At 39.0% G+C, this 25811-nt stretch overlaps 1 protein-coding gene across 7 annotated transcripts in view; it reads left to right on the top strand.

The window, feature by feature from the left end:
• The window catches only part of col11a1a (collagen, type XI, alpha 1a), a 72113-nt gene that overhangs the window by 13206 nt on the left and 33096 nt on the right, over positions 1-25811 (top strand). Inside the window, exons 5-33 of one of the 7 annotated variants that reach the window (XM_086151478.1) lie at positions 3364-3489; positions 5317-5412; positions 6329-6514; positions 6731-6829; positions 8812-9099; positions 10288-10353; positions 10488-10529; positions 10605-10667; positions 12188-12262; positions 12357-12440; positions 13044-13100; positions 14131-14184; positions 14268-14321; positions 14956-15009; positions 15103-15156; positions 16050-16103; positions 16537-16581; positions 16733-16786; positions 16866-16910; positions 17583-17636; positions 18594-18638; positions 19807-19860; positions 20782-20826; positions 21548-21601; positions 21737-21781; positions 23571-23624; positions 23738-23845; positions 23960-24013; positions 25167-25220. In XM_086151478.1, coding sequence (XP_086007604.1) covers positions 3364-3489; positions 5317-5412; positions 6329-6514; positions 6731-6829; positions 8812-9099; positions 10288-10353; positions 10488-10529; positions 10605-10667; positions 12188-12262; positions 12357-12440; positions 13044-13100; positions 14131-14184; positions 14268-14321; positions 14956-15009; positions 15103-15156; positions 16050-16103; positions 16537-16581; positions 16733-16786; positions 16866-16910; positions 17583-17636; positions 18594-18638; positions 19807-19860; positions 20782-20826; positions 21548-21601; positions 21737-21781; positions 23571-23624; positions 23738-23845; positions 23960-24013; positions 25167-25220 — 2163 coding nt within the window. The remainder of the gene's footprint in view (positions 1-3363; positions 3490-5316; positions 5413-6328; positions 6515-6730; positions 6830-8811; positions 9100-10287; positions 10354-10487; positions 10530-10604; positions 10668-12187; positions 12263-12356; positions 12441-13043; positions 13101-14130; positions 14185-14267; positions 14322-14955; positions 15010-15102; positions 15157-16049; positions 16104-16536; positions 16582-16732; positions 16787-16865; positions 16911-17582; positions 17637-18593; positions 18639-19806; positions 19861-20781; positions 20827-21547; positions 21602-21736; positions 21782-23570; positions 23625-23737; positions 23846-23959; positions 24014-25166; positions 25221-25811) is intronic. The other 6 variants (XM_086151481.1, XM_086151480.1, XM_086151482.1 and 3 more) reach the window with 6 other exon arrangements.

Below are 25811 nucleotides of genomic sequence, written 5' to 3' on the forward strand. Positions count from 1 at the left end.
TGTTCCTCCTGCGCGCTAAAACCATTGTCTTCTTGAGTGTCGGAGTTGAACAGCCTCAGAATTTCACTGTAATTTCATTGGTCCGATGTGACGAGGCAAATTGTTTCGGTGGCATGAAGCTCATTAACTCCAAAAAAAAATCCCCAAATTAGCCACATTGTTGTTTAAGCTGCAGTTATTCAAAGCTGTGAAAAAAGTAGCAGCTTATAGTCTGCAAATCATGATGCTCATATCGGTGTGTCTTTATCATCTATACACCTATAATGCACATATATAATTTGCAATAAATGAACAAACAATGGAACTAAAACCATTGTATTACATGTCTCTACTTGTTTTCATTCATTATATTACACACAAACCTAGTCATGATAAAAAACATGCTCAAGGATATCAGCTTAAAATGATTCAATAATAACTGTGTCACACTATCTTTGTTGATTTAATTGTTTCTGATTTTGTTACAATGGAAATAATATTGTTAATAGCATTTAAAAATAATGTAAAGATTTTTATTTTGATAATTTTGTTGTTACCAAATGGCGGAAAGACTGAACATAACTTAGGAGTTGAATCATCCAGATGTATTTAATTACATCATAGGTTTGAAGCTCCACAGTGTATACATATAGAAGACAAGCAGTCTCAAACCTTCAAAAAGTCTCAGCTGTTAACCTTGAACCTCGCTTCAGCTTCTCTTTTCTCATTGACCCTGGGCATGGCGATCATTAACACTCAGCCTCTCTGGGCTCTTTCTGTAAAGTATTATGCTTTGCTGTTTAGGAGGGGTGGACTTTTGGCGCTCTGGCGTTCCTCCAAGTTGCCAAAAGCTTTTATCTCAGCGAGTCCACAATTGAAGACAGACGCGAAGCTTCGGGTAACCCTCCCCAGGTGTTTCCCAGCACAAAACATATTTTACCATCCCAGCTGCTCTCTCTAAATCCCTGCCTGTCTGTCTCTGGCTCTCTCTTGGTGTTCTCTTCCCGAGGTGTTACCAGCTTCTTGCTTTCCTCATCTTGAATGTTTGAATGGGCTCTTCATTGTCAAGTGACCCCGCACCTTAGCTACAATATACATAACAAAGTTAAAAAAGACAGTTTAGACAGTTACCCATTTTATTTATTTTAAGACTCAAAGAGTTATCTCTGCACAAATATAAGTTCTAGCATGGTTCAAGCATTTACTGTTGAGTCTTTGGATGACACATGAGGGAATATATGTCAGCTTGATGCTCTCTGTGGAAACACATGCACACACAGACACTCACACACACACATACACACACACGTCACAGACTTACCAGCTAGTTTTACACCCAATGTTCCATTTCTGACTAGAAACACCACCTTGACCAGTCTTTGTGTACGTGGCTCATGTTTGACTAGTTATAAGCAGATTTAGGTCAAAAGGCTCTTTCAGGATCGTTGCATAAGCGAATTCTGACTATTATTTCTCTTTTGTTCATTTTTTTTCAGATTCTAATTAGCTACGTCAGACAAAACATGCTTTCCACCAGATTTGAATCAGATAAGAGTGGTCAATAAACATATAACTAAAGCAAAGTGTTATCTAATAATAGAGACAAAGTGAAAAGATTATTTTTTTTCATTTAATTAAGCTAATGGCAAATATAAGACAGCGTCTGCCGTAAAACGATCACTACATTTCAGTATCAGCTTTCCAAAGAACAAAACACTTCAAAGTTCCGACCCGAGTATAATCTACTGTAATGTGATAGGATATAAATTTGGATGAAATGATCTCCTGTCGGAGGAGTTGACTAGGCGAAATGATTTTAATCCGGGGCTTTCTAAGCGATTCTGTAGTTTCTCAGGGGAATAAATGTTAAAAGTTATGTTGTTTAGGCTGTGATTTTATAATATCACAGACAATATTTTGTAGTGTTAAGTCTAAATACGATTCTATCAATATATCAATTTATTCATATTGTAAAAAACTGATAGCTTCCCTCTTACCGTATCCTAAATGATATTTATGCGGCTTATTTTGAAAAACTTGATCACCTTCTCGTGATTGTTGTATCAGAAAACAGAAGCAAACTGAAAAAGTATCAAGCAGCCACTGTCATCATCACCTCGGTATCGTCTGTTCAAATGCGTTCAAGCGGTCAGACGAATCAAGTCCTCTTCAGATGAGCCCTCTAGCCTTTTGGGAGACTCACAGGGAGGAATCTGCTGGCTGTCAAACTCAAGCTGGTGATGGATGGCTACACAGCGAAAGTTTGAACAGGGCTTGCCTTTGCATGGGACAAGCCTTTACAAACAGTGTTTTCATTAAGAAACAAGTGAAGGATCTATAGATTTCATGCGCGCACATGCATATGCGCATACACAAACATTCTCCTGACAAGTTATAGCCTGCTTCATTTCCCTCTTCTTTGACTGCCAATCGTCTACTTCTTTTACGTAAAGTGTCCCGGCTGACACAAACGCGTTGGGATTTTACCTCTGGGCTCAAATTTTCCCTCCCACCTACCTCCTTGGAGTCCCGGCAGCTGTCTTTGCAGTGTGTAAAAAAAAAAAAAAGCACACGATCCTGCAGGAACTCAGTTCTGGCAATTACAGACTACAAAGTAAAATGCAGACCCCCTGCCAAAGTGTTTGCTCCCTCAGAGTGAGCCGTGTTCTTTGGACTGATAACAATGTTGGCTGTGAATCGAGCTTTGTGGTTTCCCGTCACAACCAGAGGGGACATTGTGGTTCTGAAGGACTTTTCCAAATCATATGCTGGGATTCATTGGCCTTTGTTTTGTTTTATCTTTATATTTATATGTGTTGTATTATGGTTGTATGGTTTTATAGGAAGCCATTGTGCATTATGACTTGGTCTGCAGAATTTACTTTTGGGTATTTTTTTGTCTTTGGTTTAATTTTAGCAAATGTCCTTTTTTTACAGATTCAAATAGCAAGTCAGCCTTGATTTGGTTCACTTTTTAAAAATTTTTTTTTTTTTAAATGTTTCTCTCAAAACAGCACAAGGTTTTTAACAAGGGTGGCATAATCATTTATATGGTTCTATTTCTGTCTGTTTTTTAAAGCTATTGTTTTACTGCAGGGGACAGATGGGCCAGCCAGGTGCCGCTTTTGTCTTGATGATATGTCTATTTGATTTCCTGAGTTAAACCCTGCAGCTCTGATAATAATAATTTCACTGGTATCCATCTTAAGTTCCTCCATGTGCCATTTGAGTGCATGGACATTATAACTCACCTGTGAGTTTAAATTAGTTCATGTGAGTGAATGTATTTTTTTCGTTTGGTCAAGGCGAGACCTGACGCATACAATTCAAAAATTTAAAATATGAAATAATTCAATTCCGTATTTCTTTTTCCGTGTTCCATAGGGTGACATCCAACAACTCCTGATCGTAGATGACCCCAATGCAGCCTATGACTACTGTGAACATTATAGCCCAGACTGTGACATCCCCCACGGCGACTCCTTGCAGGCCCAGCAGCCAGAAGAAGAGGTCAGCCAACCAGGGGAGGGTGGGGGTTTGGGGGGGTTTGGGGGGGTGGGGATGCTGCAAAGCACTGATACATCTTAGATTAATTGAAAAAAATACAAAATTCCAATTCAACTTTATGTTGTTTCATCTGCACATTATGGGTCTTTACACTTTCCTCATTTGCCACTTTGTTAATTTTAGTGCAATTTACAGATTTACAGATATAATCTCGTAAGGAAATAAAATAAAATAGATCAATTAAACACAATTCTGATGGTGACAATTGTACTTAATTTGTTTATTATCAAGTACAGTTGTGATAATAAGCGAGTAGCTTTATCTGGGTGATTGAGATGATCCAAAAATATGTATTTACAAATCATTTATAATATAGATCTTTGCAAAATTCTGATCCAGCGATCAAATTATGTAAAACAAAGAAATGGCCATATATATATTATATTCAACTGTCTTTACCCTCAGGTTACCTAGCCTTACGCTCACACTGTATTTGCCTCGCTGTTCTGCGTCCCACCTCTCCCCCAATGTTTGGATTGAATCCAGCCCCAGGGCAACACTGAGAGCAGGATAAGGGGCAGCATTCGCAATGAATGATTGAATGAATGAATGAATGAATGAACAAATGGCTTGTGACTCCATTCAGTTATGTCATAGCAAGTGCTACTTCAATCGTCAAAATCCCGCTGCCCGGTTGTCATCGACTCATCAGACCCGGGCTTGTAACAAATCATGCTACCTCGTTTTAACTGGTAACAAGAAGTTGGCTCAGACTGACATACTGTGAAAGACGTCATGTAAAAGCTATATTGATGGCGAGCCGTAGAGCGACCGATACCTTCTCTCTTTTTCTTCCGATGTGTCTGACAGTTAATGATCATTTTCAGCTTAACAAAAAAGAAGATGAGGCCACATCGGTTTCATTTTTGGTCCTGAATGAACTAACTATTCACGTTAAACGCTTAATGTCATCATTTGCCAGTAATCAGTAAAATGATTATGATGGGAGGGATGAAGCAATCTCGGGAATTCACCAGAGAATGTATTTTTTTGATATAATGATCTTTTTATATGATAATATATTGACAATGGTTAAAATATAAGAAATGTGAGATACATATCTTTTTCCAGTTATTATGATCAAGTTTAGAAAGAGGAATGCCTATGGACAGTCAGAAACCTTTTCATAGCCTCTCGTTTGATAAAAATACAATTCCAGTCAACGTTGGCGTATAAGAACATACTTCTATTTCAGTTTTTCATTAAGTCAAGAACAAAAATGTATCATCCTATGATGAGAATGTTCCGTAATAATCCAAATTGCAGCTGGATCTTTGTTATGTTTCCCCGTTGTTTTCGCTACTTTAAGGGCTCTTAAACCTCCCATCTGTTTGCATGTTTACAGGGCTAGAACAACAAGACTACTTTCAGCATTTTGTTTGCTCATCTGCTCACCATATTGAGTTATATACATACTGCATTCTAACATGAGCATTTCTATAATCCTCAGTGTGTTTATAGTCATGCGCCCATCTATTTTCAACTGCTCAGCAACTTTGATACCAGCTAGACAATCATATTACCTTGTTTTAATCCATAATTATTTTGAAGTAATTATGATGGTTCTTTTCTTATTTAGTAAAATATGGTTTAGCATAAATATTGACCAAAATAATTTGTTTTGTCCATTTCTACTATGCCTGGATGATACGCTCCATATCATCTTATCTCTGGAAAAAAAAGTGCTTCTTGATTCTTATGCTAACCCCAGGACTTGTCTTCATCCCTCCCTCTCTCTCTCTTTCTCTCTCTCTCTCTTGTACTCTCTAGTACACTACTACTGACGGTTTAGATTACTTTCAATTCTATGATTACGTTGATGGACCCACAGACACCGTTCCAACCGATGAATATTCTGAGCCACAGGTAAATGAAAAAAGGAGAAGAAATGTACCTTGATGTCAGCAACTTCTCACTCAGTCTGTCTTTTGTGGTGTCTTCGTCTCAGTGATATGTTTATGTGCACATTAATACTCCAATGTCTTTAGCGTTATGATAATAAAGCAATTGCTGGGTGATTTACATATTAGAGGGTACAATTTTACACAGTCTGCATTGGAGTAGATTTTCAGACACTAAAAACACTTGGAGAGGAAGTGAATCAAGTTCTTTAGTGTTAACTTCGTGGATAAGCACAGTCACAGCAAGTCACTGTCAGCATCTCTTGTTCATCTCTAGTTCATTTGTTGATTATTTATCCAAGTATCAACCTGTACGAGTGGTTCTCACAGAAAGTAGGTGTTGAGGTAGAACTCTGTGCATGTAAACATTGTGTGTGTCCTTGTCTGTTTATGAGGCTGTCGTCTTCTGTCAATCAGACCTGCTTCTGGGGGCTTCTTTGCATTCCAGCATATCTTTAATTATAATCAGACTTTTTGTTTGATCTTATCGAATTGCAATTGCTCCAAAGAGCTGCTGAAAGGCAAAAAAACTCTGTTTTTCACGTTTGTCTGCCACCAAAATCTTACCCGTTGTGTTTATGTTCTGCATTATTTCTATGTGTCAAATTAAAGGCCCAGTCCTTAACTATTGCCACGTGTCCTTTCCACCCAAGATGCAGTTACTCTGTACCAGTTGCTGCCCATGTGAATGATCCCGATTTTTAAAGGATGACCTTGTGCATCATCTACATAGGCTGCAAGTGGAAAGTGGCAAAAATGCACTGACAGTTGGGGTGGAAAAGACTCTACAGCATTTATGGATTTTGCCTTTGAATCATTTCCACTTATGAATGTTCCATGTTTATGTTGGTGTTTTTATGTCGCCGCCCCCCCTCTTCCAGAGAAAGAAACGTAGTGTCTCCATGAAAAAGAAGAGGACCAGAAAGTCCCTCAGTAAAACTAAGGCCAAGCCCTTAAAGTTCTTGGCTGCCAAAAAATCGCCGGCAAAAAAGTTTGCCGTTAAGAAGAAGCGACAGATGCCTGGCTACCAGGCCACAGCGCCGGCACGACCCAGAGGCAATTTTAGGGTAAACGTTCACGTAAAGAAAAGACCGCGTTCCCATCAAGATCTTCCCGCCCTAAATTTTGAAGGGAAAATCTATGACTGGGAGCTCTTTAACCCCTCTGTGTAGATTAGCCGAGTCTGTAGTCAGCTTGAGAGGACCCCGAGCTAATAACATCTGGACTGAGCCTTTGTGTTAACCCTCGCTTTATTCTTCTTTCCTTTTTTCAACATGACTCAGCTAAACAATGTAGAGGGAGATTACAATACAGACAATGACTACGGAACTGTAGATGGTTCTCAAACTCAGTCCCCCTTTGCCACAAGTGGACCTCACAAGGTAATTTTTTCATTTTCATTTTCTTGTACTCTTACAAAAGAACACCAAGGTGCGGTGGGAAATGGTACCCCAGGACCGTTTTGTTTCAAGGAAGTATGAAATAACAAAGACACACTCAGTGGGACTGATGTGTCTTTTGAATAAGTCGGATTCTGTGGTGCAGAAGAGATGACGGACGGAGAAGGTTTGATTTAATGTTTACCGAGCTGCAACGCTCCTAATTCACGGCGCTTAGTCTGCAGTGACATTTAGGACTTTGATGCTATGTCATCAAACGTCGCCCGCAAATACTGAGAGGCTGCATGTTTTTAAATCTCTTTGTGGCACAATTTAGAATTATAATTGAACATCTGACACAGTGAACTGTATGAACGGCCCCCACTGAAATGATTGTTTATGATCATATTGGGGATTACAGTTGTTTTGGCTCAACGGTACTTTGCAACCCCAACTATATTAGCGATGGCATACGCTTCGTTTCCACAAGCCAAACAGATGTCCTCTCTCATGTGGAGACCATGCGGTGTAGAGAGATGACTTGCAGCCGAATCAGAAAAAAAAAAGCTGTGTGTTGGAAATCCCATTTGAGCTCTATAACGTGTTTTCCATCACTTTATAAACTGGATTTTGATCACTAGTTCTGCAGATTTGAACTATGATCAACAATTGCAAAACCTCTTCATAGATAATGAGCTCATCTGAGGACGTTCGATGAAGTGGATGCGATTGTACAGCCAATTTCAAGTTGCAAGAAGCAATACTCGTAATAACTGTGTAATCACATTCATTTTGTCGTTCTCCTGTCCATCGCTTGAATAGACAGTGGTCAAAAGCGGACTTAAAAGACCGATGCAGCTTACCAGTGTTGATTTTTAATAATAAGTGATTATTAGGAGGTAATCACGCGACAGAGCATATTTGGATATACAGGACTGTCTCAGAAAATTAGAATATAGTGATAAAGTTCTGTATCTTCTGTAAGGTAATTACTGCAATGCAATGATATTCCAATATTTTGAGATAGGATTTTTGAGTTTTCTTAAGATGTAAGCCATAATCAGCAATATTAAAATAATAAAAGGCTTGCAATATTTCAGTTGATTTGTAATGAATCCAGGATGTATGACATTTTTGTTTTTGTAATTGCATTATAGAAGATAAAGAATTTTATCACATTATTCTAATTTCCTGGGACAGTCCTGTAAGTTGCTTCTAGGCTTGCTAATTACAACATCTTTTTTTTCAAAGATTCAAATCCTCTATTTTTGGCATACATTTCTATAAGTTATTACAGCAAGTTAATTGGATTTTTTGAGGTTTCTGAATATGTTATGTGACTTTAACCTATGACGTGCAGAATTTATCTCACTTGCAGCATTCTTTTTTTTATCCACAACACTGTGCTCAGGTTGCTTAGGGGATAATCCTCCTAGACATGAACAAATGAAAACATTTTATAGTTGCAATTGCTTTTTGTTTTTGTTTTTTGTTTTGGTTTTTATACTGCTACAATCTGATCATGCTTAAAACCGCTGGAGTCATTTCAGGCATTTATTTCAGCCATTTTCCATTGCTAGTAAAAAGGCCGAAATAACATTGTCCGTCTTGACGCATAAGATTAACAACCTTTTAATTGATGATGATTATCTTGTAGCAAAAACGGTAACACCTTATTTATACGTGTGTGTCTGTGTCTGTGTCTGAACCAATTCACTTATTGATGATTTTTTTTTTAACCAAATGGCATCTATTTGCAAATTTGGATGTTCAAATGCGTCGACGACTTTCATCAAAGTAACTTGCAATGTGTTGTAATAGATGAGGTGTTACCTTTGGAATTGTTTTTTTTTTTTTTTTCCAAAATATGTAATTGTGCATTGATTTGCAATCTGCTCTAATATTCAACAGCTCAACTAACATGCTTATTTCTTTGGTTTGCTGATCATCGCTTCCCCCCTTCTTTGCTTGTGTAACAACGAAAGGCTGTGGAGGAGGATGTTGTCGGTGGTTTTGTCACCGAGGCCTTTACCGTCGCTCCAGTGCCCACCACATACCCAGACACGGTGCACAACGTGGACGCTGGTGCGGAGACATATGACTTTAAGGAATATGACCTAAAGGAGTATGACTTGGGCGAGGTTGACAACAGGTTGTATGATTATGGGGGATATGATGATTACAGCACAGCCCCCTCTAAACCTACGGCAGCCCATGATGATGAAGTGGGGCCTGGGGTCGCTGCCGCGGAAACCGACGTTACTGAGAGCACCGTAAGTACCGCGCCCTGACCCGATGACTAAGGGGTGTGTGCATGTCAAAATGCACGTGCTTTGAATTCTCTCCCGGTGCACATCTTTCAGTGGCTTGGCATGGGAAGTGACTCGTTGACGCGTTGGGTTTGGAATCAGTGAACGCCTCCATCTCGCTAACCCTGTCACAGGTGGTCGTCTCCAGCTATGAGAGACAGAATACACACATCTCTTTTTTTGTTTGTCCTTGTTTAACCGAACGCTGTGGTAGATTCTGACGTAATTGTGCAATACGAATCTTCCATTTAGTACTTTTCTCTTTCCAATAACACGTCTGTCTTCAGTAACCGTGTTTGACCCCTCCCATTCCTTTTCAAAAAGGAAGCCCTTCTGAAATGTACCTGACAGAAATGCACGAGTATGCTGTAATTTGTCTGAACTATTCATATGAATAATGAAAAGTGCTCATACCGTTCCTATGGCAATATGGGAGTGTCTCTCATTGTCAACTGTACCTGTAGCTCACACCTTCAATACATCCATCTATTCACCAATCATTAGACATTAGAATTATCAACTGGCCCTCCAAGTGCTCATTGTTTTGTTTTGTTTTTCCTGTTGTTTTTGTGTTTTTGTTTGCACAGAAACACACGCAAATACACACACACACACACATACACACACACACTCCTGCCTCCTGCACGTGTTCATTGCAGATTAAATAATCATCTGTCTGATTTTTTTTTTATTAATTCATATATTTTGTCTTGTCTCATATATTTTGCATGAAAATAAATGACACACTTTCTCTTTCTCTTATTCTCTCTCTACCTCTCTCTCTCTACCTCTCTCTCTCTCACTCTCTCTCTCTCTCTCTCTTTCGCTCTTTCTTGGTATGCATGTCAAGTTTTTTATGGTGTGATATCAATCACAATGGCAATGTAATAGCACATTGCTCCGTTTCCAGCGTAGCGAGTAGCGGCCCAGTCCCACTCCTCACCACTAACATTTTGCCTGTTTGGATTATTCCTGGTTCACTCTCTGCCTCTGACATACCCACTGTAGCTAAAAGGTGATTTACAGTTTGAGCAGAATTTGTTTGCAACGTTGTTCTCTCCCACTCATCGTTCAACATCTTTGCTCTCGCTCACTCGCTCACTTTTGAAGAGATATCCCAACATCACCGCTACGCTTGTTTTATAACTGCAGGTAGCTGGTGTTGATGGAGCCTTTGGCCAGAAAGGGGAGAAAGGCGAGCCTGCCGTGATTGAACCTGTAAGGCGTGATCTGAATCTGACAACATGGCTACTATTTATTTCCAGTGATTTCATCGAATTTCTGCCAATGATTCTACTCTCGCTTAACATACCGTGAATTGTAACAGTGTGAGACAATGTTTATTTTTGAAGGGCATGCTGATTGAAGGACCACCAGGACCACCTGGACCATCTGTGAGTATATTTTGTCGTTTATCAGATTAAAATGCACTGTAATAATGGTGGTCTCATGAGTTTGTCTCTTTTCAGGGTCTTCCTGGTCCCTCAGGACTGCAAGGCCCCCCAGGCCCCGCTGGAGATCCCGGTGACAGGGTGAGTTGATTCATCCTAATGTTTTTTTGAGAGTAAAAGCTCACGGATTCAAAATTACAGTCCAGATATTTTCATAAAAATTGAAGTTCAATATTGTGCAGCCGAGTAACAGTATGTGAAATACATTTTGAAATTAATTCTTTTTGAATGTAGGGAAACATTAAGGGTCTCTAAATATCAGTTTGGGAATTTCTGGTTAAAGTTACCTTTATCATGATACATAAAACATTCAAATCTTTTAATTGGAATGTACCAATTGAAACACCTTTCAAAAAAAAAATTTGTCACCAGAAAATAACTCAGATCGTATATTGTCCCTTTTAAAGATGTAATCACAGTAATGTTTCAGAGAATTGTATTTGTGTTATATTTACGATTCGAACCTGCTAAATAATGTTTGCCGCACAGCAATGACTTGTGGTTAATTATATTTGCCTATATTAAATGATCACATTTCAAACCCTTCTCCCAGCCAGGCGTTAGGGCAAGTGTAGGATATTGATTAATGTAAATTTTGCTCTTTGAGTGATGACATTTATAGAAAAAAATCAGCTGCCAAATGAGGTTTATAAAAGTATATGTATTAAAACAGCCTTGAACTGATTTATGGCACCTTATTCTGTATATTGTTCAGTTCTGTATAATGGTATTCTAGAACCCTCCCCGCTATTCCTTTGCAAACCATTACTAGGTGTAATTATTCCCAAGTCTGCACCCGGAAATGTGAAACATGAGTATGTTTTACTCAGTGAAATTCGTCCGAGTTCTCAAAGGAAAAGTACATTTTGCCCCTCTTTCCTTGGGTACGAGGTCTTGATTTTTAAGGCGCTGCTTTGTGGACTCTGCACATCCCAGAATTGCACAGGCACTTTCACACCGGCCTTCGTGGAAAGGGATGTTTGTTTTGGACCACGGAGAGTGGTAGGGGTTACAGAGGGACAGTGTGCCGCAGGAGGAGGAGCACATGCTAATCAAACCGACAAACACCAAACTTCTTACACACTGTGTGTTTGTGTGTGTGTGTGCGCGCGCGCGTGCATCCATTTGTTTGTGTGCACGCGTACACGTGTGTTTTTTGTGTGGTATATGTTTGTGCAACTGTGGCCTGAGTTTGTGCTTCACGTCTTTAATTGGCATGAACATGCATACATGTTTGTTTTGTTATTTCAGTATATTTTGACACTTTTCTGTTTGTTTTTCATATCTTTTAGCACTGTTTTTTTTGTTGTCAATAAATTACATGCATTATAGGTGAATCAAAGCTGTGCTGTTACACCTTTTGGCAGCAAAAAGCTTGTCTTAGGTGAAATAAGTTGAAACAGGCTGGCAAGAAAAGGAAACTTCCTTTACCAGTTGATGTGTGGTTATTATGAGGAATGTCATTATTTCATTATCGCCAGGGAGCAATTAGATTAAATCAAACTCTCCATCTCTCATCCGCCCATCTTACGCTCTCGGTTTTTCCCAGCATGACATATTTCATCTCACGCACTTATCATTTCATTAATCTGACACTGCAGGGTCCTCCTGGTCGCCCTGGTCTTCCCGGAGCTGATGGCGTGCCAGGACCCCCTGGTACCATGCTGATGCTGCCGGTAAGTTTTCATAATATCAGCTGCTATTTGTGTGTTTCGTGCCAAATAATGTGAAAGCCTTTAAAGCCTGTGTGTGTGTCTGTGTTTTGAAAAGTTCCGCTTTGGAGGGGATGGGGAGAAAGGTCCAGTGGTTTCTGCCCAAGAAGCGCAAGCCCAAGCCATCCTCTCTCAGGCCAGAGTACGTAAGAAACCCCATCCCCCGCATCCCTGCAGGTGAAAGGGAGAAGACCATTTGGGTGGTGGCGGTGGAGGGGTGCCCTTGGTTTCGTTGGCCTTGCAGTCCTAAAAGGAGACATGCCGAGGCGACTGAAGAGCAACAATAAAAAAAGGACACTTTGAACAGATGGACAGACAGGAGAGCCTTTTAAAAATAGCTTAGGGTCTCTTGACCTGTGGGTGTGCCGAAACCAACAGGTGTGGAACACATCTTTGTGTGTTTTGGCTCCCGGTTTGACATAAAAACTCTTTTTATGTTTATTAACTGGAGAGGAATTTCATTATTTAGCAGATACTTTGCATGTGAAATAAGATAGAATCCGCACATATGCCTAGATGTATTTCTTATTACCAAAAAAAAAATCCAACAAACGTTTTCAGTTTCTTAGTATAATGATAAAAAAGCTCATATATGAGTGTATTATGTATCGAACAATATGTACGCAACTTCTGTTTACTCAAGTGATGCAAAAAAAAAAAAAAAAAAACATGAACTCATGTATTAGTGATCATCCATTTGAATATTGCTAGTGTTTAACCGCAACACATGTGTTTATCTCCACAGCTGGCGATGAGGGGACCCCCAGGGCCGATGGGTCTGACAGGAAGATCGGGACCAGTGGTGAGTTGCTCTCTCTTTTATTTATTTTTTTACATTTATTCAGTACTTTCCTCATATCAATATCCTTTCATTATCAAAAGCTACTTAATAAAATAATATCTCACCTTGGTTAAGTGTAACAAGCAGGGAATGTGCTTTATCTAAGTCATGATCGCATAACAGGTATTTTCCCAATGTGCACAAATATTTAGTGCAACATTGTCTGTTCTACATGTTCTCAATTCTGATTTAACATATTCACATGAATGAGGGAACTTGAAACTTGAAATCTTGTTTTAAATTGTCGAGCCGTGGCGGTTCAGTGGACACAATATATGTGTGTTTCAGCCAAGGTGCAACCAGTTACCAAGAGGTTTCATCAAGTTGCAACCCCCCCCCCCCACACACACACACACACAGACACACAGACACACAAGCACGCGCAGTCGCACACACTCGTTGGGCTTGTTGATACATGATCGAACAAAAAGGAACACAGATTTACCTTTGTAAAAATCTAAGAAGAAGAAAACACGGATGAGGTGACACATAGGAGAGGATCAGTGGACTCTTATCATCTAGATAGTCGAAAGATGTCCGGAGACTGCCAACTTATCATCAATTTTGATATTTTTTTGGCAGGCAAAACTAAGATTACAGTATATATACCGAGGCCAATAATTTATCTCTCATACACATGCTAAAAAGAATAAACTGTGTCTATTAAGGGTTGCTTACTTCAAATTAAAGGCCTCCAATTTTTAATTTTTGAGCATTCGGAACAGCCAGCAACCATGTTTAAATGGAAATGTATGTCTGGCAGTCTTAAACCAGCAGCATGGATTTTGTCTATTGCACACAGATTGTCTACATAAAGGTATTAACCTAGTTCAATCTAGGTCATTCAATTTTGTACAAAAATGAATGTGCTTGTTTAAAGCTAAACATCGCCATCTACTGTTTCCTTTATGTTTTTAACTCGTGTCACTTGAAAACCTGGCTTGCGTCAACAAATGGGCCAAAATTATAGTGGATTTTTGTACTTCTCTAGGGTCTGCCTGGTACTTCTGGACAAAAGGGTGAGAGTGGAGACCCTGGTCCCCAGGTGAGCTACATGCCTGTGTCCAGCACCTAAAACTGTGTTTACCTGCCGCTGGAGATCCCTAACTGGTCCTCCTTTCTGCACAGGGTCCCCGCGGCATCCAAGGGCCTTCAGGCCAACCCGGAAAAGCTGGAAAGCGAGTGCGTGAACTCAATAACCTGCTTCTTTCTCACTTTTACGTGTGCATGTTTGTGTGTGTGTGTTTGCGCGCGCACATGCTCACATGCCCCCTGTGTTTGTTGTGATGTGTGTAAGCTTGTGTAGTTGTTTGTATTTGTGGTCACTGCTCAAACACCAAGAGGATTATTTCCAGTTCAACAAACAATTGCTTGATATGTGCTTAAAGTCCTGTGCTGCCTCCAGCCTCAGGATCACTGGACGGCCGGTTAATCTGTCTGAAAATGCCGAAACAGGAAAAGTGACCGTTAGATGTAAGGGGGCAATGGCTGTCACAGTACTTTGACTCTTCTCAGCCAAAACCCCCTGAGCTAATTTGCTGCTGATAAACATAAACGAGTCAAAATTTATAATGTCAGTTTGATTCATGAGACACAATATAATCTTTAAGTGGCTCTAATACTCCGTCGGTCCAAAAAAAACAGGGAAGGTGTTCCAATGATAAGTGTGTGTTAAATTGTTTGATTCTGTGTTACATTATACATATACACATATTTTATAAAACCTCTTGTCTACTTCGGGCGCTACTTTTTTTTTCTCCCTTCTTATTTGTTTATGTGATCGAGACAGCGTGTCTAATCTGTCTGCTGCTTCCAGGGCCGTGCTGGAGCTGATGGTGCTCGAGGGATGCCCGGAGAGCCTGGCTCAAAGGTGTGGTGTGTGGCAACAATAAAGTTTAAATAAGTTTGACAAAGGCAACAGGCAATTTTTTCCGCTAACAGCAGCTTCTTTGGTTTAAAACAGGGTGACAGAGGTTTTGATGGACTCCCTGGACTGCCTGGAGAAAAAGGACACAGGGTTTGTATTTAGGCCCACCTGTAGATTAGTTCTGTAACATCATGTGTCAATTTATTTATTCATTTTTTGATCTTTACAGTTTCAGATTGCACTTAAAGATCTGATAGAAATAGTGCAGAACAATTGCTTCTTCCCTTGGATAGTTCTGATAGAATATTTCTTGAATTGTGCTACACAAGATAAGTGGCTGCTGTCCTCTTTAGGGTTGCAGTACCCACTTTATTGTATATATTGAATATTTCGCTCTAATGATCTGAATAATATAATGATACAAGGTGATTCATTTCTTTGTTCATTAAAGAACATTTCACTTAATTAAACAGGGGACCTTTAGAGCCCGACATATTGCATGGATGTCTAATTTTAAAAAATGAAATAACGTTATATATTAGACAAATTCTACGAATCATGTACTACTTAACAAGAATGATTATATACATTATATATTAATGTTATAATGTTCAAAAAAACAAAAAAGAAAAATACAACAGGTCCACAGAAACTACTCTCTCTGTAGTATCGACAGTATAAAATAAGTGCCTAAATAAATAAATCAAAATCAGATGGCTTTGCAATATGCAATATTCACAGTAGACTTGCAGATTGTGTTGCGATGTAACAAACAGTATGAACATTTATCACAAATAGCGGTGTGGCTTGAATAGATTACTTAAATTATATGTATAATATCATGTGTCATTGTATTTACATTTTCCAGGAACAAGGTTATAGGATACAGAACCTCATGACATATATGTAATTGATCTGACTAGACTGGATTTATGTTTCCCTTACTGATGAATGTGAAGGAAAAAAAAACTAATTTTCATAACTGAATCAAATTCATTAACTCTTTCTTAATTTCTCCTCTTTCTCATTTATCAATTTCTCAGGGAGAGCTCGGGCCAATGGGACCCCCGGGAGCTCCCGGCGAGGATGGACAGAGGGTAAGTGCTTCATAATTTATCTAAACGTCCTTCAAAATAACTGAGACTTTTGCGCTAAAGTGGGCGGTCTACTTGCCCAGTGTCGTCAGCTGCAGCCCTTCAAGTCAGCTGTCAGGCGAGGGGTGGTGGTGGCGATGGGGTGGTGTGTGTGTGTGTGTGTGTGTGTGTGCGTGTGTGTGTGGGTGTGTGAGGGGGGGGAGTGTTTAACCTTTCCACCCTGCGAAACTTTCCACCTCTACCCCCAGGCTGTCAGTGCATTCAGAGATTTTTTTTTGGAGAGAGAAAGTCCTGGCCAATGTAGACAGCAGTTAATACTTACACTTGTAGGCCTCATTCACAGTGAGAGATATTCTCTCAGTTGAAATTAGAAGCGAAGAACAAATCTTCCAATAAATCCCACGTTCATGAATTTATTTCGTCTATATGTCTATAGGGCGAGGATGGAGAGATCGGACCAAGGGGACTGGCTGGCGAGAGTGTAAGACTTCTGCATCGAAAATACACTGGAATCCATCAACAACCTGTGCTGGGATGATCTTTCTCTGACCAAAATAGCCCCCTCGTGGACGTCCAGAGTACTGAGCCCATTTTACAGACCACCTTTTATGACTTTGTATCTTTCCTCACAGGGGCCAAGAGGCTTGCTGGGACCCCGTGGTCCTCCGGGACCCCCTGGTTCACCTGTATGTACTGTCCATTCTTCTGATCTCTCTCCTTGTATTTGATGCAAGTACATCACACTTGTTTGCTTTTACCTCGCAGGGTGTCGCCGGAGTGGATGGGCCACCCGGTCCCAAAGGCAACATGGTACAACTTTCATTTCATCTCTGCAAAATGTAACTTGAAAGTAAAAAACCTTTGTTCCATCAGCTGGTCGGGCGTTATAATATCTGACGCGCCCGTCCTTTGGCGGTTCGTAGGACTCTGTACAGACAGGTTTAGATTGTGACTGCTTCAGCAGATACGGCTCTGAGGATTGAAGGTCGCTCCTGCTCCTCGAAGCAACTGAGACAGAGAGCGGTGCTGAAATGCAGCCCTTTCTATTCTAGAGGCAAAAATTAGCCACCTTAAATAGATTTGAGTGGGTGCGTTCTCAACCAAATAGCATTCTGCAAAAGATGCTAATATTACAGCTAATATGAAAATCAATAATGAAAAACCATAACTTCATTGGATACTAGAAATGTATACAGTCAGCCTCCCGTGAAGACCATTCCACCATGTGTTGGATTTAAATTACTCTATTTCCATCATGAATGAAGTTAAATAAGAACTCAAGGTCACATATGCAATATTTTGCCCAAATGTTTGTCACATTCATCTCACTAGAAATCAGAAATCTGACATCTAGCATAATCAATTTTGTCTGATCTGTTTATATTTCTGCCTGAGGATACCGATTTTATTATCTATGGTGTTGGCTTACCCGTATTTATTTATTTTCTTACTCAATCACTATTTTTTTCCTTGGTTTTTCAGGGTCCACAAGGAGAGCCAGGCCCACCTGGCCAGCAGGGAGTCCCCGGGACGCAGGTAAACTAGTCGATCAGAGCAGGCCTCTTCATTCAGAGATGGTGGAAAGACAATGAGACGCTTCTCAGCTTCACCAATTCACAAACAAATTTTTCAAAACAAAACAAAACTTCACCAGAAGCTGGGGTTCGCATTTGGCGAAGTTTTCGCTTGATGTTGGGAGACAGCTTTAAATCGGATTTAAAGCTGTCAAAACAAATGATTATCGTCATGTAGACGTTTTGAATTCGTGGTTCCATAATTCCGCCGTCCTTTTTTCCCTCTCCCCGTCCCCCCCCACACTGGAAACACGCTGTGCCCCAAAGACCGGAAACTGCAAACCATATTTTCTCAAACATTTTTCAGGGGTTTATCTTGGAAGGGGGGGGTATTTGGGGTTGATCCATTTGAAAGCATCTGATTCATGTCGGTGGAATTCCTACAAAGTTAGCACACCTGTTGGAGCAGGCTTCACTGCCTCAAATTACTGTGTGACACACACACACACACACACACACACACACATACACACACACACACATACACACATACACTGCGTGAGCTAATGCACAAATCTTTAAATGTATGAGGTCCAACAAGCATGCTAGTGCTAGATGCTATCAAGTGTTCTGTCTGGATCTCTGCACACACACACGCACACACACACACACACGCACACACACACACACACACACACACACACACACACACACACACACACACATATACGCATACAATCATACATCCGCATGTGTAAGCACACACATCCACACACACACATACAAACCGGGAGAGTTAGAGAGAGCTTAACATTCTTTCACTGGCTCAACTTCTTACAGCTTCAACAAGTGTGTGTGTGTGTGTGTGTGTGTGCATGTGTGTGTGCATGTGTGTGTGTGTGTGTGTAAGAGTGAGATTTTGGGAAATGCTTTGTTGTTTTGAAAGACTAATTTCTGTTAATGTGTTCTCACCTCTTAGGGTCTTCCTGGCCCTCAAGGTCCAATTGGACCACCTGGTGAAAAAGTATGTAGTGACTATTTGATTATTTTTCCCTTTTCATGAATGTCAATTCTGTTTTAATAATCATTTATGTACAGTCTCGGTATTTCTAGATTAGATTAGATTACATTCTTTTCAGAATTAATCAGTATAAAATAGTCAAAACTTGATTCATAATTAACATTAACATACTTGGTGAAATTTACATATCTGTATATAACTGTGTATGTATATATATATAAATGTGTATATATATTTTTTTTTTCTTTTTTTCAAATATAAGTTCCTTTTTTCTAATAATTCATAGCTCTAACGATTCCTATATAGCAATGTGAGCAAAAGCATTAGTTTTTTCCCAAACAGTGGTGCAACATGAATTGCTTCATGTATACATTTTCAGTGATTCAATTCAGATTTAAGTGAGCTCAATATTTGAAATCATAAAAAGATTATTTCTTCTGCAGAGAATAGAAAAAAAGATATTCATAATAGTGTGATGGTATCCGCACATCTAGAATTCTACTTTTTTTTTTCTTAATGAGGCAAAGCAGAGGGCAAAGAAGTTAAGAAAAATCCATGCTGATATTACAGAACTTAATTGAAAAATAAATCTCAATCTTCTCCATCTCTCAGTAATATGGTAATTAAAGAGTGGAGGTTTTATTGAAAACTTAACATTAAACATTAAAAAATCAGTTGCATGAAATCCAGAAGAGTGAATTTCATGCCATGGTAACCTCTCATGTCACAAAATCATCAGACAATAGGCAACATTCCCAATTAACTCAGTCCACCTCACATAGGAACCCAGTAAATAGTAAATTGCATTGCAAACATCATTTGGATCTGTTTTGTCAGATTTATGGAGCAAAACTATGAATTACCAACCTGAAACTGCAATGCAACAGCAATGCATTCAATACAGGTCTGAATCACAAAAATAAGCCGGCGTCTGGCTTTTTCCAACACCTAAATGAAATTCAATTACATAAACGCATATTTGTGCAAATATCTCTTATTTTGTTAAGTAGTGCATGATTTGTAGAATACAATTTAGCTGCAGAAACATTTCAGAAGTATTTCAGGCCATTGAAAGTCTATATCAAATCAGTAAACAAAACTCCACTCTGTTTCCTTAGTGACAGAAGAGTCAATTTTAACAATATTTTGTTTTTCTGTTGGTCCTCTACAGGGTCCTCAAGGAAGATCAGGGTTGCCCGGGTTACCTGGAGCCGATGGCCCTCCTGTGCGTTTTCATATCAGCACATAAGGCATATCAATAGAATTGTGCAAACGCATATGTGCACACACATACACACACACACACAAACAAACACTCCCATGGGGATGATTTATACCTGGGTGTACTGTTTGAAAACAGAGCTCCGGTGATTTCTATGATTTCTATGAAACTTGCTTTTTGCACATGAAGCCAAAAAAACTTGAATCCTATGAATCCTTCACAGTTGCTCCTCTTGATGAGAGGATATAAAATGATTTGCAATTGCATTGTTTCAGTATATCATCTTGGCTGGGAGTTCTTGGTTCGAAGCCAAGATAACAATGCAGTTCTGGGTGAAACAGCCACTCCACTGTACTGGACTCTGTTATAACTCTGCATTAATATTCGACATGTGATTTGTAATACCTATGTGAAAAACCTTTATACTGCATGTGTTGACAAGTGATATTGCATAGACTTGGTACATGTTCATATAACAAAGTCACAAATATAGATTTTTTTTTCACGTAAAGCTCCGGCTCAATATTGTGACACCACCAGTTGCAACATGATTTCGTTTTGTCTGCATGTCAATCAGTTTTATTCCCATGTCCAGGAATTTCCCACAAACACACCAAGGCCTGTGAACTGTTCACTCATCTCTAACACGTAGTGTTGAAAACCCACCGCAGATCAGGAAGCACACACACATTTAGACAGTTTGCTGTCGTTTTCGGATGTAAAGTTAGGTGTCAAATGCTACATCACACATGCTTTTTGACATCATGCATTATTGCATTATTATCATTATTATCGTTACAGACATGATTATTATCATGGCTGTAACGTGACTCTTCACCCTCCGTTCACAATCAGTTGTGCATGTTTTTGTTTTAATTGTGTATTTGTTTTATCTTTTCTTTGTTTCCATTTTGTTTCTTACAGGGTCATCCTGGCAAAGAGGGTCCACCTGGAGAGAAAGGAGCCCAAGTATGTAATTTTATGTGTGTGTTCTGGCAAAAAACCTTGTATTATTAATGCAGTATAATTTTTAATGCATTCCTATAAGTCTAATATAATATAATCAAGCCTAAATAAGCCTAATATAATATAATTATTAATGTATTATAAGCGTGTTCATAATTATACCAGGGACAGCTTCATAAAAAGTAATGTTGAATAACTTATTATACATTCGGTTTACCAGCTTTTGGTAGTTGCTAACAACAAAATGTTAAATTATGCAAATTTATTCCATGCAGTGTTTTTGATATAGCCACAGCATTTGTATTCAGGAAAATTAAGTTTAATTAGTTTAGCTTTGAAAACCCAAATGCTCTGTCGAAAATTGTAATTCACCCTATCTGACAACATTATAATTTCATTCAATATTATAATATTTTATTCATGGTTGCGCCATGCTCTCCAGCTATGATAATTTAAAAAATTCAATTAGTTCAATTTTTCGTGCTTTTGATAAAATAATCATATGCCTGCATTTAATAAGTGATATCTTGTGGCCTGAAAATAAACAGGTAACTAGCACCAGCAAATTACCAGTAACATTTGTAGCAGGAACTTGCAGCAATAATCTAATTCTGGTATTAAGTGGTGCTAAAATACACCTCCGCATTCAGTCACAGTAACACTGAATATTTAGTATACTGTGAATATTTCATCAAAATAACCCTGAACTGACATTTCTCTCCAGGGTCCACTGGGTCCGCAGGGTCCCATTGGTTACCCTGGCCCTCGGGGCGTAAAGGTAGGGTTCACGTTTGATCAGCAATTTGATTGACTGTTCACCTACATTGCACCTTGCCAGTCCATCTGTTCACTGCATTCTAATGCACCGTGTTGCCATAGTTATGCCACTGGATTTCTGTTTTGCATCCAACAGGGGGCTGACGGCGTCCGTGGCCTGAAGGGTTCCAAGGGAGAAAAGGTATGACCATAGCTCCCAGGGATACAGTTCATAAAGTGTATGACTTTATGACATTGCAGTCAATGATGCTTGTTGACAAAATAGGAATTTTTTTTTAGTTCATGGCTTTAAAACTATTCAAAATGAATCATTTCATTTTGAAGCTAAAGGCAGCCACTTGACTGAGCGTATCTGATGTCAGTTTCCCCAAAATGCGGAGGGTAAACTTTCCGGACCAAGACTAAACATCATAACAAGAATCACTTTTAAAGTGTTAGAAATGCTGTTATAATAATGAGAAAATGTAGTGAATGTGTTGTTGGTTTTCCCTAATGTGTTTCATTAAGTCATTTGGATTTATTTAATTTTGGTATACTTTGTTTTTTAATCTTGGAATTATATATATATGCAATATATATACAATTAATTGGCACATTGAAGATAATTCATCGAGCTGCTAGCTAACAATGACGATTCAGCTTTATTTTTAAGACAACCCATACATTTATTTTGTCTTAATGCAGAGAATATTCAAACTTCCATGTGGTGGATTTTTATTATGAAATGTTACTGGCAGCTGTTCAATAAAATAAAATACAATCTCCATCGAAAGTCAGTGAATGAAATAAGGTGTGTCATCTAAGTGAATATTGAGTCAATAATTTCATAGTAGATCATTTCTGCTTCTTATTGTTAATATTTGAATTTCTTGTCGATGCCTTGTACAGGACTGTGTGTAAACAGGGCTAACAGTATACAACCATAATAACTGAAACAAAGATATAAATAACAATAGAATATGTAATGCAAAATGCTCTGCAGAACTTATTATTCATGGTTAGATTTTTTATTTTATTTTGGAGAATGAGAATTTTGGGGACAAGTAGTAAAGTATTCTTGTCACAAATGTTCCTGCTTGGAGTCTGCGCTGTCTGCCCGCCCTTCGACTTTCTTTTAAATCTTTTGAGCTGCAGCCAACAGCAACTTCTGGCTGAAATTCCGGGCAGAGGTCAGTCAATAGCCACAGCTAGTGCCGAGAGACTTTCTTGCAGCCAGTCTCGGTCGGTTGTTGAATATAAACCTGCAGTGCTGGAGGCCTTTTGGTTACAGGGACGACTGCGATTCATCTCTAAAAGGTGCTCCTTACCCTATAATCCGTACACAGACCTGCCTCGAATATATGCTAATATTAAAGCAGTATCGATACATTTAGCCTGCTGTGTTAGTGAAACAGATTATTTAACTTTAGGAAGTGCTCACGATGGTGACGGGCAAGGGTTTTTCAGATCTTTGCTGAAAAATTTATAGCACAAGATTTAAAAGCTTAGACCTTGTGGAGACAGACTTTGTTCTGAATAGTCATTTTTAAGAGTCTTCGTGTGAATGCACGCATTTGTGTGTTTATGTCAAAGGTGAGAGACTGAATTTATTCTTGATCCTATAATAAAATGCCCCCAATCACTTTTATTCACAAATATGTATAATTTTTAAACAAGTGTATTGTTAAAAATGTTTAAACAATCAATTAGGTCTCATGTAAAATGAAACACACTCTATACCCACCACTTTTTGCTTGAGTAGTTTCCATATATGCTGTTCAAGTATACGTCCAGCAGAGAGCAGCATTGATCTGCTAGTCTACAGAAGGATCTTTTACGAAATCATATTAGATGATCATTTCCCCAAAGAAGGAGACCACATGAGTCCTTGTGAATGTCTCTGAGGGGGATGTAAGCATGGCTTTAAGTGGAAATATGATTGAAGATTAAAACATTTCACAAATATTCAGAAATGTATTGTCTTTTTTTAGGGTGAGGATGGATTCCCTGGTTTCAAGGGAGACATGGGAATCAAAGGAGACCGGGTGAGAGTTTCATCTGAAATCACATTTCCTCCCACATTGATTCATTCATCCTTTCTAAATCCATTCTAAATTCCTTATTTTTTTTAAATAACGTCCTTGTTCTCATGATACAGGGGGAGCTTGGTATGATCGGTTCCCGCGGAGAAGATGGTCCTGAGGGTCCTAAAGGCCGAGCTGGCCCTAACGGAGAGGCAGGTCCCCTTGGTCCCCCTGGAGAAAAGGTAATAGGATCTAGAGTAACTAATCCTGTTGAAAGTATATCTAATATGCAAATCAAATCCGTATATATATTTTTAAAGTCATCCTAGTTCAGAGCGCGTTGTGTCCTGTTACAGGGTAAACTTGGTGTTCCGGGACTGCCAGGATACCCAGGCAGACAAGGACCCAAGGTAAATTCGTCACACTTTTGCCACTGTAGAGACGAGAGTGTGAGATTTGGATAATGTTCGTGAGAGTGTGAGAGTGTGTGCCAGACACAACTGACAGAGGTGGAAGTGGGTGGAGGAGCTGTCAGCAGACAATGAGGAATATTTCAATTTTATGGCTCTTGAAGTGACGTATGATCCATTTTTTTTTTTTCCAAATGTTTTAATTGTAATTGAATGTAACAGTAAAAATACTTGACTACTTCTCAATATGCCAGGGCACCTTTTAAATTCAGTTAAAATCACAATTTTACTTTTAAATTTTGAAATAACAAATATTTGCTGTTTTCACGCTCTGCTGCTTCTTCCCAGAACAAAAAAAGTCACTTTCATGTTCTGCTAAAAGAATTGCAATTAAAAAGGAGATATAAAAATAATTTCTTAAGTCAGAGGACTAAAATTTATCAATGATGATGATCTGCAAATTAACATAAGATACAAATAAGATATTCTCCTTCGATCGCTGAATGTATGCACTAATCAAAAAAAACAGTTTTCATTTCACCCTGGCCTCGTCTTTATCTAATTTTGGTTTTGGTGATGTGGGAATTAACACAATTTGATTTTTATTGGAAAATAGTGTTATATTGCAAGAGTAGTAAACATTTAATGTAATGTTTCTAATGCAACCTATGGTGAGGTGTGACAGAACAGGTAAGCTGACGTTTTTCAGTTTCAAAATGAAAATCATTACAAGTTTTGTTCATTTTACAGGAGTTTTGTGCTGAGACATTTTTTTTGTAAATTTACCATCCTCATTGTGCTTGTCTCGTGTGTGAGTTTGTGTGAGTGATCATGTGAATTGCAAAAACGGTCCCATTTCCCTGAGGAGATTGGAATTCCTAAGTGTAAGATGTGTTCCAACTTCTTTTCAGTGTATTGAACTGGGGATTTATTTTGATAATAACATTCATATATACTGCTGGGCAATGGGTTTTAAAGTCACCATTTTTTTCCGGTACTCATGTTTATTACATGGAATTTTAAATAAGGTGTTGACTGTGTGAGACTAAATGTGCGCAGGATGATTGCTCATTATTATTCATGCTCAGGCGCATCCAGTCTCTGCATCAGTCCTCTCATTCCCCTTCTTAATATCTCCCTCTCCTATTGACAGGGCTCAAGCGGGTTCCCAGGCTTCCCTGGAGCCAACGGCGAGAAAGGAGCCAGGGTAAGAAAACACATGCTCAGACTCTACCATCACACTCTCGCATCTGAACTGAACTGTTTTTGGAGATGTGTCTTGTGTATGGAAATTGATTCCAGTTGAGTTGGCCCAATCAAACAACAGCAACAGTGTCAACTGAGGGAGGACCCCCGTAAATAAACCGGTTATGTGCATTTTTGTCTGTATCCGTGAGATAATTACAGTGTTTTTGATAAGCTTTAGCAAATAAAGTGCTACATTTTGGAGGTTTATCAATTTGAAATGCTCTAATATGGATTTGCAAGTATTCCACTTTTCATGTCGAAATCTTCTTGTCTTGGCAACTTGACTTGAATTTCTCGACTTGAAGATGTTTCACCCCTCATACGAGAATACGGTTCTTGAAGATGCCACTCGGACGAGGAGTGAAACGTCTTCAAGTGAAGAAATTCAAGTCAAGTTGCCAAGACAAAAAGATTGCGACAAGAATTCTCCATGACCTTGACGACTGAGAACCTCCACAGACATATTTCACTTTTTAAATAATATTACAAAGGATTTTTTGCAAGCCTTTTTATTATATCTGATCATACTTGTAGTTGGATTTCAAATCTC

Source organism: Fistularia commersonii, chromosome 8 (assembly GCF_037954325.1).
Source record: "Fistularia commersonii isolate RoL2024-O1a breed Wild chromosome 8, RoL_Fcom_v1.0, whole genome shotgun sequence".
Lineage (NCBI taxonomy): Eukaryota > Metazoa > Chordata > Actinopteri > Syngnathiformes > Fistulariidae > Fistularia > Fistularia commersonii.